Raw genomic sequence first — 15350 nt, forward strand, 5'->3', positions numbered from 1 at the left:
TTGTACAACCTTGACATCATAGGATTACCTTAAAAAAAAAAAAAAAATCACTGTTCTCATAGGTGTGAAGTAGTATCTCTTTGTGGTTTTGGTTTTTTATTTTTCTCTTGGTGAAGGGTGTTGATCATATTTCCTAGTAGTTTTATAGTTTTAGCTTCTGTATTTAAAACTTTTGATTCATTATGAACTAATTTGCTTTTTTTTTTTGTATGGGGGATTGAACTCAGGGTCACTGAGCTACATCCCCAGCCCTATTTTATTTTGAGATGGGGTCTTGTTAAATTGTTGCGGCTGGCCTCAAACTTGCTGTCTTCTTGCCTCAGCCTCCGCAGTTGTTGGGATTGTAGGTGTGTGCCACTGTACTTGGCATGAATGAGTTTTTTGTATATGGTGGGGGTAGGAGTCCAACTTTATTTTTTTGCATGTGAATATTAAGTTGTTCCAACACCATTTATTTGTTGAATAGACTGTTCTTTCCTGATTAAGTGTTCTTAGCATCTTTTGTTGAAAATCAGTTTATTGTAAATGTGAGGGCTTGTTTCTGGATGTGCAGTTCTCTTCCATTGATTTATATGTCCTTATTTTAGTATCACACTCTCTTCATTACTGAAGCTTTGTAAGAAATTTTGAAATTGCAAAGTGTGAATCCTCCATTTTTGTTCTTCATTTTCAAGAAGAACTGTTGGCTATCCTGGAACTGTGTGTTTTTTTTTTTTCTTCCTTGTGAATTCTGGGAATGACTGGGCAATTTCTGCAAAGAAGGCAGCTGGGATTTTGATGGAATTTGCATTGAATTTATAGATAATTGGGTCATTGCCATCTTAATTTTTTTTATAATATGAGATGGGTTTGTTTAGGTCTTCTTTAATTTGTTTTAGCACTGTTATATAGTTTTATAATATGTTTTGGACATCTTTTATTATAATTATTTCTGAGTATTTTATTTGTTTTGATGTCCTTATGAATAGTGTTGTTACCTTAATTTCATTTGCCTCATTCTTTCTGGCAGTTACATTGTATAAATGTGCGATAATCTATCATAATGTTATTAATAAGTTTCTATTGAAGGACATTTAGATCCCAGTATGTTGCAATTTGCAGACGTTGCTACATTGAATATATCATGAGGGTAAATGCCAGTAATAAAATGTGCTAAAGGTATTCAGACACTGGAATTCTCTCTCTAATTTAAAATGGTTATATTCTTTCTATTTATCTTTTTACTGCTTATTTTAAAACTTCCCATAAATCCTTTAAGTTCTATAGAAAAATGTTCTAAATTCATTTTAGCTCATCTTATTGTTAAAAATAATGATACACTGGAAGAGGATTATGTTACTAAAAAATTTCCAAAATAACTGCTGTTAGTAAAACTTTCTCTGGGGCTGGGTTGTGGCCCAGTGGTAGAGTGCTCATCTCACACGTGTGAAGCACTGGGTTTAATTCTCAGCACCACATAAAAATAAGTAAATAAAAGTTGTAGAAAGAAAGAAAGAGAAAAAGAGAGAGAGAGAAAGAAAAAGAAAGAAAGAAGAAAGAAAGAAAGAAAACTTTCTCCGAGCATGAAAAATGTTCTATATTTGTACTGCCCATGCTAATCTGTCAGCTCTAGTCATATGTGACTTTAGCATTTGAAATAAGGGTAGAATGAGTGAAGATTTTAAAACTTTATTCAGTTTTAATTAATGTATAACACATGCATAGGGATTTCATTTCTTTTCTGTTTGTGTTCTAAATTACCTTAGAGGATAGAGAGTTATCTGTACTTGAATTTTGTTGATTCATTTCGTATTAGTAATTGTAGATGTCTTTAGACTTGAAGCTTTCAAGTTTGCAGAAGTTTTGTTCACAGTGGTACATTTGCATAATTTCCTGAGTAGCGTGAGGCAATTGTTAGTGGTTACGGCAAATTTCACCAGTACAGGTCTTAATCAACAGTTCATTTTAGTAGTGGTGTACCCTGAACATCGCTGGCTTCTGGTTCCCTCCAAACAGAGCTTTTAGATAAAAAAGGAAATGGGCCCTTAGTTTGCTACTTCTTAATATATGTACATATACATATATGTGTGTGTATATATCTTGATATAATGTAAAAACCGGTTTTTAAAAACTGCATTTTCATTATGATCCTGTATGGAGTCATGATTAGGATGTGTTTTATGTAGGCATAATGTAGTTCTTTGTGAAGAATTCAGGTGGCCAGTTAGAAGTTGGCTTTTTAAATTTTTTGCTCTTGTCACTGAAATATGGTGTATTTCTTACGTGAAAGTATGTTCTTAAATTAGCACTTTGTGTAAATGTATTTTGTGATACATGTGTTTTGCTGAGTAAAAGGTAGGCTTACTTGTACTTTGTACTTGTCTGTTTCTCTAAACTCTGTTTTATTTTGCTGAGGATTGAACCAAGAGCCTCATGCGTGCTTCAGCATGCCCTCTACCACTGAGCTATGCTCCCAGCTCTTTAAAATCTGTATTTGAAACTTAGATTGGTGCTGATGAGAGCTGGGGATTTGGCTCATTGATAAGAGTGCTTACCTATCATGTGCAAGGCCCCTGGTTCAATCCCCAGCACTGCCCCACCTCCCAAAAATGTAGAAGAGGAAGATGATGATGATACGGGTCATTAACTACAGATCATAGACCAGGAATCTAGACTTTGTGGCTTGATCCTGTGTTCTTTGCTCTAAACCGGGTTTTGTTAATCCTTAACCTGGCACTTTCACATGCTTGGAAAGCCTTCAGCTACCAGCTACGTGCTCATCACATCTGCTTCCATTTGCAGCTAACATGTTATTTTTTTTTTTAGTTATCAATTCTGTGTCAAGCAGTCCTTACTGTATTCTGTGTTGCTGGGTATTTCACTTGCCCCTAAAACTCAAATGGACTCAAACAGAAGTTATTTTTCTCTGAAACCCCCTTTGCTGCCTCCTCTTTAGTGTGTATATACATGAATGGAGCACTATTTTACTACTAGAAATGTAGGAGGCACATACCCCTAACAAATTAATTCTAACTTCTGGTGTTTATTGTCTCTTCCTTGGACCACCAGTTACAATATTTCCTCACTAATTTCCTTCTTGCTTTCTTTCTTTTTACCCTTTCTACACACTGACTCTTCAGCAAAAGCAATTCTCTAATGCTCATTCACCTCACTGTTTGAACCCTGAGTGAGGTAAGAAAGTGCATGTATTGGTTGGTTTTATCTCTTCTTAGAAACACTATTTGGGTTATTTCTCAAGCTAACAGTTTACCACAGAGAGGGAGAATAAGGAGGAGGGAGGGAGAAGAGTGAGTTTTAGATCTGGAGATGGATATGGGGAGGAAGGAAGCTATTTTATGTGAACTTTCCTGAGGGAATTCTCCTAGAACACCTTTTGTGTGTTGATTAAAGATTAATTGGACAGCATTTCTTAAATTGTGTCCACTTAAACTGGTGACAAAGAATTTTTTTTCTCTCTACCAATTGTATAGTTTGCTTGTTCTTTACTCTGTGTAAAAGAAATAAACAGTTGGAAGGAAATTCCACTTCCATCTAGTTGCCTTGGCAGTTTAGGGCAGATGATACATGTGTTTTGCTGGGATTGTTCAGTTTTTCCTTCCTTTTCTTATAAAGCAATTGGACATGCAAGATGTACTATGAAGTTGATAAACATAGTAAGATAATTTTAGTATAATATTGAAAGAACAGATTTTGTTGATTTTTTAAAACTGCATTTTTATTATGATCCTGTATGGAATCATGATTAGGATGTGTTTTATGTAGGGCACAATGTAGTTCTTTGTGAACAATTCAAGTCGCCAGTTGGAATTTGGCTTTTTAAATTTTTTGCTCTTGTCACTGAAATATGATGTATTTCTTATGTGAGAATATGTTCTTAAATTAGCACTTTGTATAAACTTCAGACTCTCTTGGCTTTTTTTTTTTTTAATATTGGAGATTGAACCTAGAGGTGCTTTATCACTGAATTACAGCCCCATTTGTTTGTTTATTTTGAGACAGGGTTTCACTAGGTTCCTGAGGCTGACTTCAAACTTTGGATCCTCCTGTTTCAGCCTCCCAATTTGCTGGGGTTACAGGCATTCGCCATTGCGCCCATCAGCCTGCTTTTTAAAGAACTACATTATCTTTTCCACCCTGAATTTATGTGTTCATTTGTAAAAGAGACCATGCACACAGAATGCTGAAATCTGAATGTAGATATTTCTAATTTTTCTTGAAAGTATATACTTTATGAAGGCATAATTTTGCTCCAAAAATATAACATAGCTGTATAGATTTTCTTTTGTATTTTTAAAATAGCTTTTTGAGGTTTAATTCACATACTAAGCATTTTATCCATTTAAATATTTAAAACATAACATATGTGTTTGCTGAATCATATAACCATAACTACATTAGAAAATTGTAGCATATACGAACACTTTTGTTTCTTTTTATTATTGAATAATATTTCTTTATAAGGTTATATCACATTTTGTTTTTCCGTTTATCAGCTGATGGAGATTTGGGTTCTTTCTGCTTTTATTTATTATGAATAATAATAATACTGGGAACACTTGTGCACAAGATTTTGTGTGGAGATATATTTCAATTTCTCTTGGATATGATCTAGGATAGATACGTTGTGTCATGTGTTGACTCCATATCAACTTTAAGAAGACCCTCCAGACTGTTTTTGTAAATGTGCCATTTACATTTTCACCAACACTGTATGAGAATTCTCATTTCTTCATCTTTCTTTTAACATTTATTATTGTATGGTTTTTTAATACTAATCCGGTGGTTGTGAGGTGGTGTCTTAAAGTGATTTTGATTTCCTTTTCCCTAATGACTAAGGATGATGAGCATTCTTTAATGTTTTAGTCATTTCATATATCTTCTTTTCATTAATATCCATTATAATCCCCCACCCTGCAGGGGTGTTGTGAATCAAACCCACAGCCAAGTTGCAAGTTGCTCCACCACTAAGATACTCCCTGTCCTTTACTCATTTTTTAAAAATTTAATTCATTTTAACTTTTTTTTCCCCCTTAAATTTTTGGTGCTGGGAATTTCACTCAGGGTCTGTGCATGATAGGGAAGGGGTCCTACCACCGATCTATGCTCCAGCCTCCTAAATTGTTGTCTTTAAAAAAAAATATTTTAGTTGTAGTGGACACAATACCTTTATTTTATTTGTTGATTTTTATGTGGTGCTGAGGATCGAACCCAGGCTCACACATGGTAGGCGAGCGCTCTACCGCTGAGCCACAATCCCTGCCCTTGTTATGTCTTTTTATTGTTTAGTTTTATATTCTAGATACCAGCCCATTTTAATTATATGATTTGCAAATACTTTCTTTCCATTCAGGGGGCATGTTTTATTTTCTTGGTAATACCGTTTGAAGCATAAAGGTTCTTAGTTGTAATGAAGTTCAGCTTATCTGTTTTCCCCCAGCTATAAATGCTTATGCTTTTGGTGTTGTATGTAAGAAACATTGCCTAACCCAAGATCATGAAAATTAACTCCTGTTCGCTCAACTGCTCCAGAGTTACATAGTCCTGGGTATATAGGTATCTATTTGTCCAGTACCATCTGTTGGAAGGACTATTGTGTTTCATCATTTAATTGTCTTCATACCCTTGTTGAAATATTTCTGGATCCTCCCCAATCCCATGGCTGTTTGTATGTGCTTCTAGTAACTCTTGTATAAAATAAATTCTTGAGGGGTTTCATTAGGATTAATGGGAGTTGTTTCTTTTCTGACCTTCATGAAAATGTACTTGGTTAGATAATCTGTCACCTCTCAACTTTTTTTTTTTTTTTTTTGAGATTTAACCAGCTTTTGCATTATTCTAGAAACCTCTTTTAGAGGTTTAGAAGGTGACTTGAAGATGGTGTGGCATGGCTTCTTTGTGTCTGCCTGAGGGAAACTTACCTATGTAAGTTTCTCCTGTGTCGTAGGCAGTAGCAGGATGATTGGGTTGAAGAAGAATCAGTGCTTGGAGCTACAGCATTTGGCTATTGATCCAGTACATACTATGATGAGTTGAACGATTTGAGAGTCTGTGCTAATTGCTACATAGTAGGTCAGTAAGAGAAGCTTTTGAAAAAAGAATCACTGATATGAACAGGCATCTGTGAGCAGAGCTGCCATTGTGGTACAGGTTGAATCCAGAGTCTAGAATAGTACCATCCAGTAGAAATACATTTTGTGCCTTCCTGTAATATGAGATTCCAGTGGCCACATTCAAAAAAAGTAAAAGAATTAAGTGAAATTAATAATATACTTTAATGTACAAAAACATGATAACATGTAACAATTACTAATATAATATTTTACTTTTTTGTACAAAGTCTTAGAAATCTAGTATGTATTTTATATTTACAGCAAATTTAATTTTGAACTAGACACATTTCAAATGCCTGTTATCCACCTGTGACCAGTGACTAATGTATTGGGTGTGCAGTTCTAGATATTTTGATATTACAGCCAGTTGAGCTGTTACATCAACATTACTCAGTGTTCTCTCTACTTCATGATATCCTGACTTCAGACTTTTAACTTAACTTAGTAGCACTGACTGGCCTTTGAGGAGCATTCTCACTGGCAGAATGTAAAATGACTGCTCACTTAGACCAGAGGGTCTGAGAATTTTGTTAAGCTATTTTGGCAGCTCAGCATTTTGGTAAGAGACACACACTTTATGATGAATGTGCCTGAGTCTCTGACGTGAGAGGAAATGGACAATGAAAATTTTATTCTGTTCTCCCAGATACAGTCTGTTCCACTGAAGAAAATAGAAAATATCACTAGTTCAGTGGTTCTCAGTTGGAATGATCCCCCCGCCTTCTAACACACTCGGGCATTTTTTTCTATTTGGACATATTTTTGGTGGTCACAGTAGGGTGTGTGTATGTGTGCTACTGACATGTAGGGGCTAAAGGCCTGGAATGGTAATAAGTATTCTACAATGCACCAAACAGTTCCCACAACAATTAATTACCTGGCCCAGGTGTGAATAGTGCTGAGCATAGTGGTGTGCTGCACTAGAACTGGATCTTTCTTTTGTTGTTAAATCATTTCTACAGTGAATACAATGTGCTTTACATTTAGAGAATCAACTCACTTTGTTTTCATATAAAATTTCTAAGTTAGGAAAAAATAGCTTTCAAAATACATCTGATTGAGCCAATTTGTTAGGTAGATTGTGCCTATACCCCTGAAGCATGGGTCTGGAAGCAGCTTTCTGTCAAGCAGGGAATAGCAGTGTCCCTCGAAATTGTTTCTCATTCTTCCCTTAGTGGAAGTGGTAAGACTGTTGCAGTCCCTGCCTGCTTCTCCTTCTTTAGAATTCCCTGTGCCTAGGACTACTTTGAGCTCGGCTATATCTGTTAAAAAGAAAATGAGCTTTTACAAGACTGCCAGAAAGATGATTGCACTTCCCTAAGGCCTGTTAGAATTTCTGGATATATTTTGAAAGTCATGTGTGTGTATGTGTGACTGATCCCTTTTAGTGCCCCATCATGACTGACAGGTAACTCAGAATGTTGTCACTGCCACACTTTTAATATCTGTTACCTAGGGAGCTGTAACTTTAGGAGTCTTCATAAGATTAAGCAAGCAGAAATCAGTGCAGTCACATTTTACTTTCTTTAGCTGACCTGCCAAAGGTAATCATACTTGCTAGCAAGTATGTGCTTCACTTTACCTGTTGTATATGATCCCTTCTCTTTCCTCATGATATTTGATGTTTCTGCTGCCTCTCATCCTTGTCCCTTTGTCTCAGTTGTGGCAGTTTGAGCTTTTGATGGCAAGCCACATGCATTAATAGCTATAGTTAGCTTGGGCAATGTAGTAGAGGAAGTGTGAGGACTTTCAGATTGGGGAAGGACATAACCCCAGCCCAGGGCAATGACTTTTTTAAAGAAAGAAAGAAAGATAGGGGCAGTGGTTAGGGCACTCCTCTATTTCTGATTTTTTAGAGCAGTTAAGGATGACCTTGGCTCCTGTGACAGATCACCTTGTCAAGATTCCAGTGCTGGAGAGTGAGCCGTGGCTTTATTAGGCTCTACTAAAGTGAGGAGGGAAAAGATCTGGAATCATCTTTCGGTCAGCAGCCCCAAAGAAAATCCAGGTGTGTTTTTAGAAAGAGAAAGTTTATACGGGACTGGCAAAAAATGGCACATGTCTGCCATATTGATGCTACTGAGATTCCTCTTATTCCTCATAACTAGGGAAACCCCTCCCCCCATCATCCTACTGATAATGCCTCTGGGGAATACCCTCATTAGCCCAAGCTCTTGCACCTGCCACAAATATCTGCTCCCACCCTACTTTTCACCCACATCTCCAAGACTAGTTCAGGAGAGCAGTGGTGGCTCTATTGGGAGGGCAGCTTAAGAGACAGATGGGCTTCTGGCATCCAAGTAGAGACATTAGTGTTTTCCACATTGAGACATGATTAGAAATAGCAGTTAACTTTCATATCAAGTACAAGTTTGATTTTATAGAATCCCATTATGAATGTTTTGCTTTTAAGAAAATGTAATTAATATGTGTGTGTCTTTCTAGATTTTTCAAATTTTGCATTTTTAAGACTGCAGACTTTTATTGTTTTATAGGTTTTTTTTTTTTTTTTTGTAAAAGAGTATATTATTGTTTTATAGGGTTTTTTTTTGGTAAAAGAGTATATTAAATATCATTGAACCATTTTGGGACAATTACAAATGGCCTTTGCAAATCTTGTACCTCTAGGAACTGTATTTGTGTTTGACCAAGAGTAGATCTATTTTTTATTTTAGTTATTTAATTAATTAATTTTGGAACTGAAGATTGAACCCAGGGGCATTTACCACTGAGCTGCATCCCCAGCTTTTAAAATTCTTATATTGAGACAGGGTCTTGCTAAGTTGTTTCAGACCGCACTAAGTTGCTGAATCTGGCCTTGAACTTATTAGATCCTCCTGCCTCAGCGTCCTGAGTTGCTGGAGATTTATTTTTTAATTTCCAATTTGGGCCAATGTTCTTGATAAGTAAAGTTGATAGATAATTAAATTCTTAAGTGAAAATAACTGTAACTGTACTTTAGGTACGTATGTGTTAATTACCTTTTATGAGTTATTCTAGAAACATAATTTCCTTCCTTCTACTTCTATGGGAAGGAAATTCTGATTTTCAAACAGAAGAAAACAAACTCCTTTATAAACTAGTGCTGCTTGCACCTCTTTATAGTTGCTGTGGCATGTTTTCTAACTAACTAAAGCTGTGTAGCGTGGGATGCTCTTTCATTTCAATCAATTTCACAGCATTGTCAAGAAATATGAAGTTCTGAGTGAAAAGATGCCTATAAAAATGCTCTTTAGTTAATATGAGTAGTCCCCTCCATTTATATATTGAAATACTACTTGAATTCAATCAAAATGGATGAAGTGACATAAATCAGCATTTCTTCTTAGCATGTGACAAGTTTTCTTTTCCTATATTAAGAAACTCCCATATGTATCCATAATGCAAGATTTACTTCTGAGTAAATAGGTGTTTTCTTTCCACTGTTTCAGGCCGGAGCCTCAACAGAAAGCTCCTTTAGTTCCTCCTCCACCACCACCGCCACCTCCACCACCACCGCTGCCAGACCCCACACCCCCAGAGCCAGAGGAGGAGATCCTGGGATCAGATGATGAGGAACAAGAGGACCCTGCAGATTACTGCAAAGGTGATGTGTGGGCATGGCTGTGCAGACACAGCAGCCGGGCCTGTTTTCCTCACTCAGTCACCCAGTAACTTGGGGAATGGATGTGGAGAGGCACACTCTTGGGCTTAACTAAAATTAGCCTCCTTGTTCATTGAAAGTAGAATGATACCAGATTAGAAAGCAAATTGTAAGTTATGAGAATATGTACATACATACTCTAGGTACTTTGGAAAGTTTTTAATTTGATACAATTAAAGAATGTAGTAAACCATCTAAGGAAGAGCATATGGAGTTGAAGATAACCAGGCTCCTGAGATGAGCTGATTATAATTTTTGAATTTGACTTTCAGTCTTCTAGATGTTGGACTGAAAAGGGACCATTCCCTTCTCTATGGAGCATTGAATTACATAATATTCATTGTCTGCAGAAAGAAAGCATACACATTTGTTTACAGAGAGATTTTTTCCTGGCATTGTACTTAACGAAAAAGACATTTTGTGGAGTCTACTATTGTGTGACACAGTAGATTTTGTTTTCAGCTATGATTTCACAGAAGACATAGAAACCATTCAAGTCAATCAATCGATGCTTTGTTAAGACCAAAAATATAAAATTGGATTCCCGAGGGCAAGCATGTTGTATGAGGAATACTGAAGACAGTGTGACCTAGATACCATACTTCACGGACTGGACTCTGAGAATCTAGGAGAAAAGGAAGTTGTTGTGTCCATTCATCTGCTACTGTTTCTTAATGTACTCATTTGGATTTTAATTCCCTGGAATTCTGAGCTTCTGAGCAGTTCCTACTATGATAGTTTAGTTGCTGTAGATTTTTAAAAATTTAAATCAGATTCCATGTAACATAGTAGATGACAGAAGATGTACAAATGAACAGACCTTTAAAGCATTAAGGAATTATAGGGACTGTAGTTTCTTAGTAATTTATGATATGATATTATTTCTGTGTTAGTTAAGAAACAATATACTTTTAGTTAATCTGCTAAGAAGAGGACGACGTTTTTCTGCTATGAAAGTATAAGAACTAAATTTCTACTGTAAACCTAATTCTTCCACAGGTATAGGCATCTACACACAGAATCACTATTTCCTTTAGAAAAGAGAATGAGGATCTTACCATTTTATCTAAATATGGTCATGACCCCAAAGGTCTAGGTCCATGCTGTCTAATAAAAGAAAATAAATAGTTTGGAAAGGTGAGAAGTAGAAATTCCCTAACCTGTCTCTTAATCTGCATTTCTTGGCTTGGAAATTAGGTTGCTAAAAGAGGAAATGTGGACTACTATTTTTTAATTTTACTGCTGAGGTGAAAGCATTAGGCTTGTCCAATGGAACCATCCTTCAGGAGCTGTTCTCTTCAGCAATAGGCTCTACCATGCTGGAAAGAAAACTGCCTGCTCTACACCTGACTGTCCTGTCTGTTGGTCAGGAGGTGGAGCCAGTATTCTCATTGCCCTTCCGTCTCTGAGGACCAGCACAGGGATATCCTGTCCTCAAATACAGAGCCAAGGATTAGAAAGTTCAGCAGTCAGGGATGATTTTAGGTAACGCTCACTGAACTCTGAATATCTTAAAGAGTTTAGTCAGTCTCAACAAGGCCTGTTAGAGATGGCTAGATGTTCTCCCTATGTGCATGTATGCACATGCATTCCTATACACATGTACTGTTTTCCATTCTTAAATTTTGTAAGTAACTAGTGCCTCTAGTTTGCATTACATGTGCCAGATGCCATCCATACTCTGAATTTTGTGGTATAGATCATAACAATTTGTGTTAGATAACTGACATAAATATATTTAAGGAGTCTGTGTTAGATTTCTGTTGCTGTGGCAAAATACCTATAATCAAAAGGAGGAAAAGGCTCATTTTGTCCCAGTTTCACTTTTCATTTCATGGTCCTATGAACCTGTGGTGAGGCAGAACATCTTGGCTTGAGGCCATAATAGAGAAAACTGCTCACCTCAAGAGAGCTGTAAAGCAAAGAGAGAACGGGATAGGAGAAAGGAGAAACGAATGTCCCTCCCCTTCAAGGGCACAACCCCAATGACCTAACTTTTTTCTACTAGGCCTTACTTCCTGAAGGTACCATTACTTTCCAGTAGAACCACAGGCTGGTGACCAAAGCCTTCAGCACATGACTTTTGGAAGACATTTGGAGTCCAAAGGAATAACAGAGTCCAAGGAATTGGACTGGAATGTCTAGTATTAAGAACTGTGGACTTCAAATTTCTTTCTATATTGGATGAAAGAGGTAGTTCCCCCCACACACACACACACTAGAACTGATTTAGGTCTCTTAAGTTAATAAAGATGCTTTATCACCTCTGAGTATTTAGTGTTTTAGCCTGCCATCAAGTACATTCTCCTATGAGCCACACTACAATGATCAGGATTAGGAAGTTAACATGTTAATATTATTTAACCATCAGGCACCATTTAGCATCTGACAGTTGCCCAGTATAAAGTAGTTCCATGGCAGAATCATACATTACATTTTGTTGTCTTGTTCCTTTCATCTCCTTTATTTGGAACAGTTTCTGAGTATTTTCTTGGCTTTCATGACCTTGACATTTGAACATTGTAGGCCAATTATTTTATAACGTTTCTCAATTTGGAATACCCCACAAGTGATGTTGTAAGGTCTTTTCAGTGCGTCCTATCCAGATGGTAAATATTTTGATTCAGTGTCTTAGAGGTGGTGCCATCAATTTAGATTGTGACTATTAGATATCTCTACTGTACAGTTAATCTTTCCGAACCCTAATTAATAATTATTTTGTTGAGCTATTTTAGACCATATCAATATCTCAGTCAACATATCCACCCCCTGTCCCAACTGTCTGAATTTCTGTTTCAGAAATGATGTTAATAGATTAACTCATCATAGACTTCTGTTTTATTCAGTGGGTTATAATCAGCTACCCTCAATTTATTATGATGGTTGGATTTACCCTGAATCCTTGGAGCCCAGAGGATTCTTCTCAGTTTTCTCCTCTTTGATCTTGTGGCTTCTTTCTGATTTATACGAGGCCAGGCTCTCCTTGTCGTATTACATTTACTTAGCTGATTTATTTCCTTGTGTGTGATGAGTCACCTGTTGCTATCATTGACATTTTGGTCACCTCTCCCTTCCCTCCTTACCTGTCATGGGCACTGACACCCTTTATGCCTTTCCCTGACTAATGGCTTTGGGACTAAATTGTTAAGGAAGGGTTAAGGGGAGGGCTTGCTCTCAAGAGTGGGAGGATATTTTACTTAGGCTGAGGTGTCTTGTTTGGATCCTGTCACTGTATTTGTTCCTCTTGTTGTCATTGCCTTCATTCCTAAAGCACTTCTGCTCTGTCAGCCACTTTCATTTCTCCCCAATTACAATGAAGCATCAACAGCAAAGTATACTACATAGTTTTTCTCTTCACAAAGGAATATTTATTCATCACAGGAAATACTACACTTTTAGTGGATGTCTCTTGGAACCTGTCACTTAGAAGCTGCTACCATGAGCCTTTGGATCCTTGCTGTTCTTAGTCATTCATGACTGGCCACATTGCATTTGATCTTTAACTCCTTACTGCTGCAGCATGTCTTCCCATATTCAAAACTTGTGAGTCCACTATTACTTACCAAAAGGTCCTCTTTATAGTTCTGATGTTTCTAACCTATTATTCATTACTTCTGTCTTCTTGCATTGCCATCGTCTTTGGAGTGGGACTTTCTTTTTCCTTTCTTGGTAGCCAGCTTGTTTAATCTTAACTCCACAGGAGGATTGTGGACTGGTGCCCGAGAGATCTGGGTTCTGAATCTGACTCTGCTGCTCTCTGGCTCTGTATCCTTGCCTTTTTTTTTTTTTTAAATCTATGATGTAAAAATATATAATAATATCTTCCTTGCTAAGATTTTTATGGGGATGAAAATGAGATAACATGTGAAGTGTGTGGCATAGTATACTAGAAGATTTCTTAAGAAGTATGAATTTTACTTTCTATTTTGTGGTATTTGTTCCACAGTTCTTCTCTTGAGTGCATCCCCTCTGTATTTTCCTGCTACTCCCATTGGTACTGGTTCCCTTAGTGCCCTGCCTGAGCTTTCTAGTGGGAGAGTGTTTCCTTAGCCTCTGGAGAGAGAGAGAGAGAGAGAGAGAGAGAGAGAACTGTCAGTGCTGCCTGTCTTTTTCATATGTCACCTGTGGTCAGTGGCATGGGCAGGAAAAGAGCAGCAGGTTATGAAGTTTATTCAGATCCCACTTCCAGGGTAGCCTATAAAACAAGCACTGTGGGAGGCCTTGCGCAATATGTGCTCACTTCCTGTATGTCACAGGATTTTAGAGTCTCGAGAGTCATTAGTGTACCTGGTAAGCATTCCTAGGCTTCACTGAAGGCTCCCAAATTGGAATCCTGGGGATTGGGTCTAAGAACTTCTTCAGATGATTTTTCTACGTGTTGAAAGTTGAAGTCTACTTGTACCATACTTCTAAAACTCCAAAGCTTCAGCAGAGTGAAGTAACCCTTCACTCCACCCCATACTGACTCACAGAATAAGGGAGACAGTGCTTTGACCTACTTTATATTTCTTTTGGGAACCCTCCGTACATACCTGCTGCAAGGACCTGATAAATGATGACAACAGCAACATTGCTTTCTTCTGTCAGGCTGCCTGCTCTGACAGACTTCTCAGGGATCCCATTTTGTAGCTCTCTTAAAGCATTCTTAGCTCTAAGGTTGGGGTCATTGTATTGTTTTATCACATTATCTCTGGAGACATTGATTTCAATGCAGTTGTGGTCTGACTGTGTATGAAAACATGTTATTTACTTGGAAATGCCTTCCTTTAAACCCTATTTAGATCTTAGGTCCCCATCCTCATTGCTCACAGTAGTTCCCTCTTGCATAGTACTTTTCACAGTATGTAATTACACATTTATTTTTGTGTTTGTTTATAATCTTCTTTCACTACTCTGAAAGTTCCTTGCAGTTAAGGACTCTATATTTTGTTACCCCTATGGCATTTGAGCCATCCATGACACAGTGATTTTTTTTGTTGTTGTTGTTCAGATGAGACGATTCCGTCTCTTATTAGACTACAAGAGACCTGATGCTGGCTGTGTGTCTGAGATGTATCAGCACAAACAGGATAACATGCCCTGCAGAACCCACAAATTGTAGTCCAGGGCCTTCATGTCTGCTGTCAATCTTAAATTCATCCACAATTCTCCAGATTCTTGTATATTACACACATCTGAGTGGTGTACAGATTGTGTATGTGGAAACTTAGGGAAAGTGTCTTCTCCAAAACATAAGTAATATCAGTATTTACATAATTAGAAACATGTCTGATGACTTCCTTTCTATGTACAAGTTTTTATCCTTGTGTGTTTAGTATCCATCTCTGGAAAGTTCAGTCTAGCCAAAATTTAATTAACTTTCATAAGTTAATTATGAAATTTAAGTTTTCACTGACTTTTTACTCTCCTTCTTTTCCCCCCTCTCCACAGTTCATGACTTAAAACACTTTTGTAGCTTCAATTTTATTTTTTCTTTAAAAAAAAAAGCAATATACCTTATATAATGTTGGCTTAGAAATGATAGTGTATAAATCACATAACAGTAGCTTTCTCATCTTAGTGGTTCTTCAGTGGAGACAGTTTTGCCCCTAGAAGCA

The 15350-nt window shown here is 37.1% G+C and overlaps 1 protein-coding gene across 10 annotated transcripts in view; it reads left to right on the plus strand.

The window, feature by feature from the left end:
* Nucleotides 1-15350, plus strand: part of Srpk2 (SRSF protein kinase 2) — a 229314-nt gene that overhangs the window by 148177 nt on the left and 65787 nt on the right. For all 10 annotated transcript variants that reach the window (XM_048786158.1, XM_048786159.1, XM_048786161.1 and 7 more), the window contains one exon: nt 9542-9696. In XM_048786158.1, coding sequence (XP_048642115.1) covers nt 9542-9696 — 155 coding nt within the window. The remainder of the gene's footprint in view (nt 1-9541; nt 9697-15350) is intronic.

This window comes from Marmota marmota, unplaced genomic scaffold (genome assembly GCF_001458135.2).
Source record: "Marmota marmota marmota unplaced genomic scaffold, marMar, whole genome shotgun sequence".
NCBI classification, from domain to species: domain Eukaryota; kingdom Metazoa; phylum Chordata; class Mammalia; order Rodentia; family Sciuridae; genus Marmota; species Marmota marmota.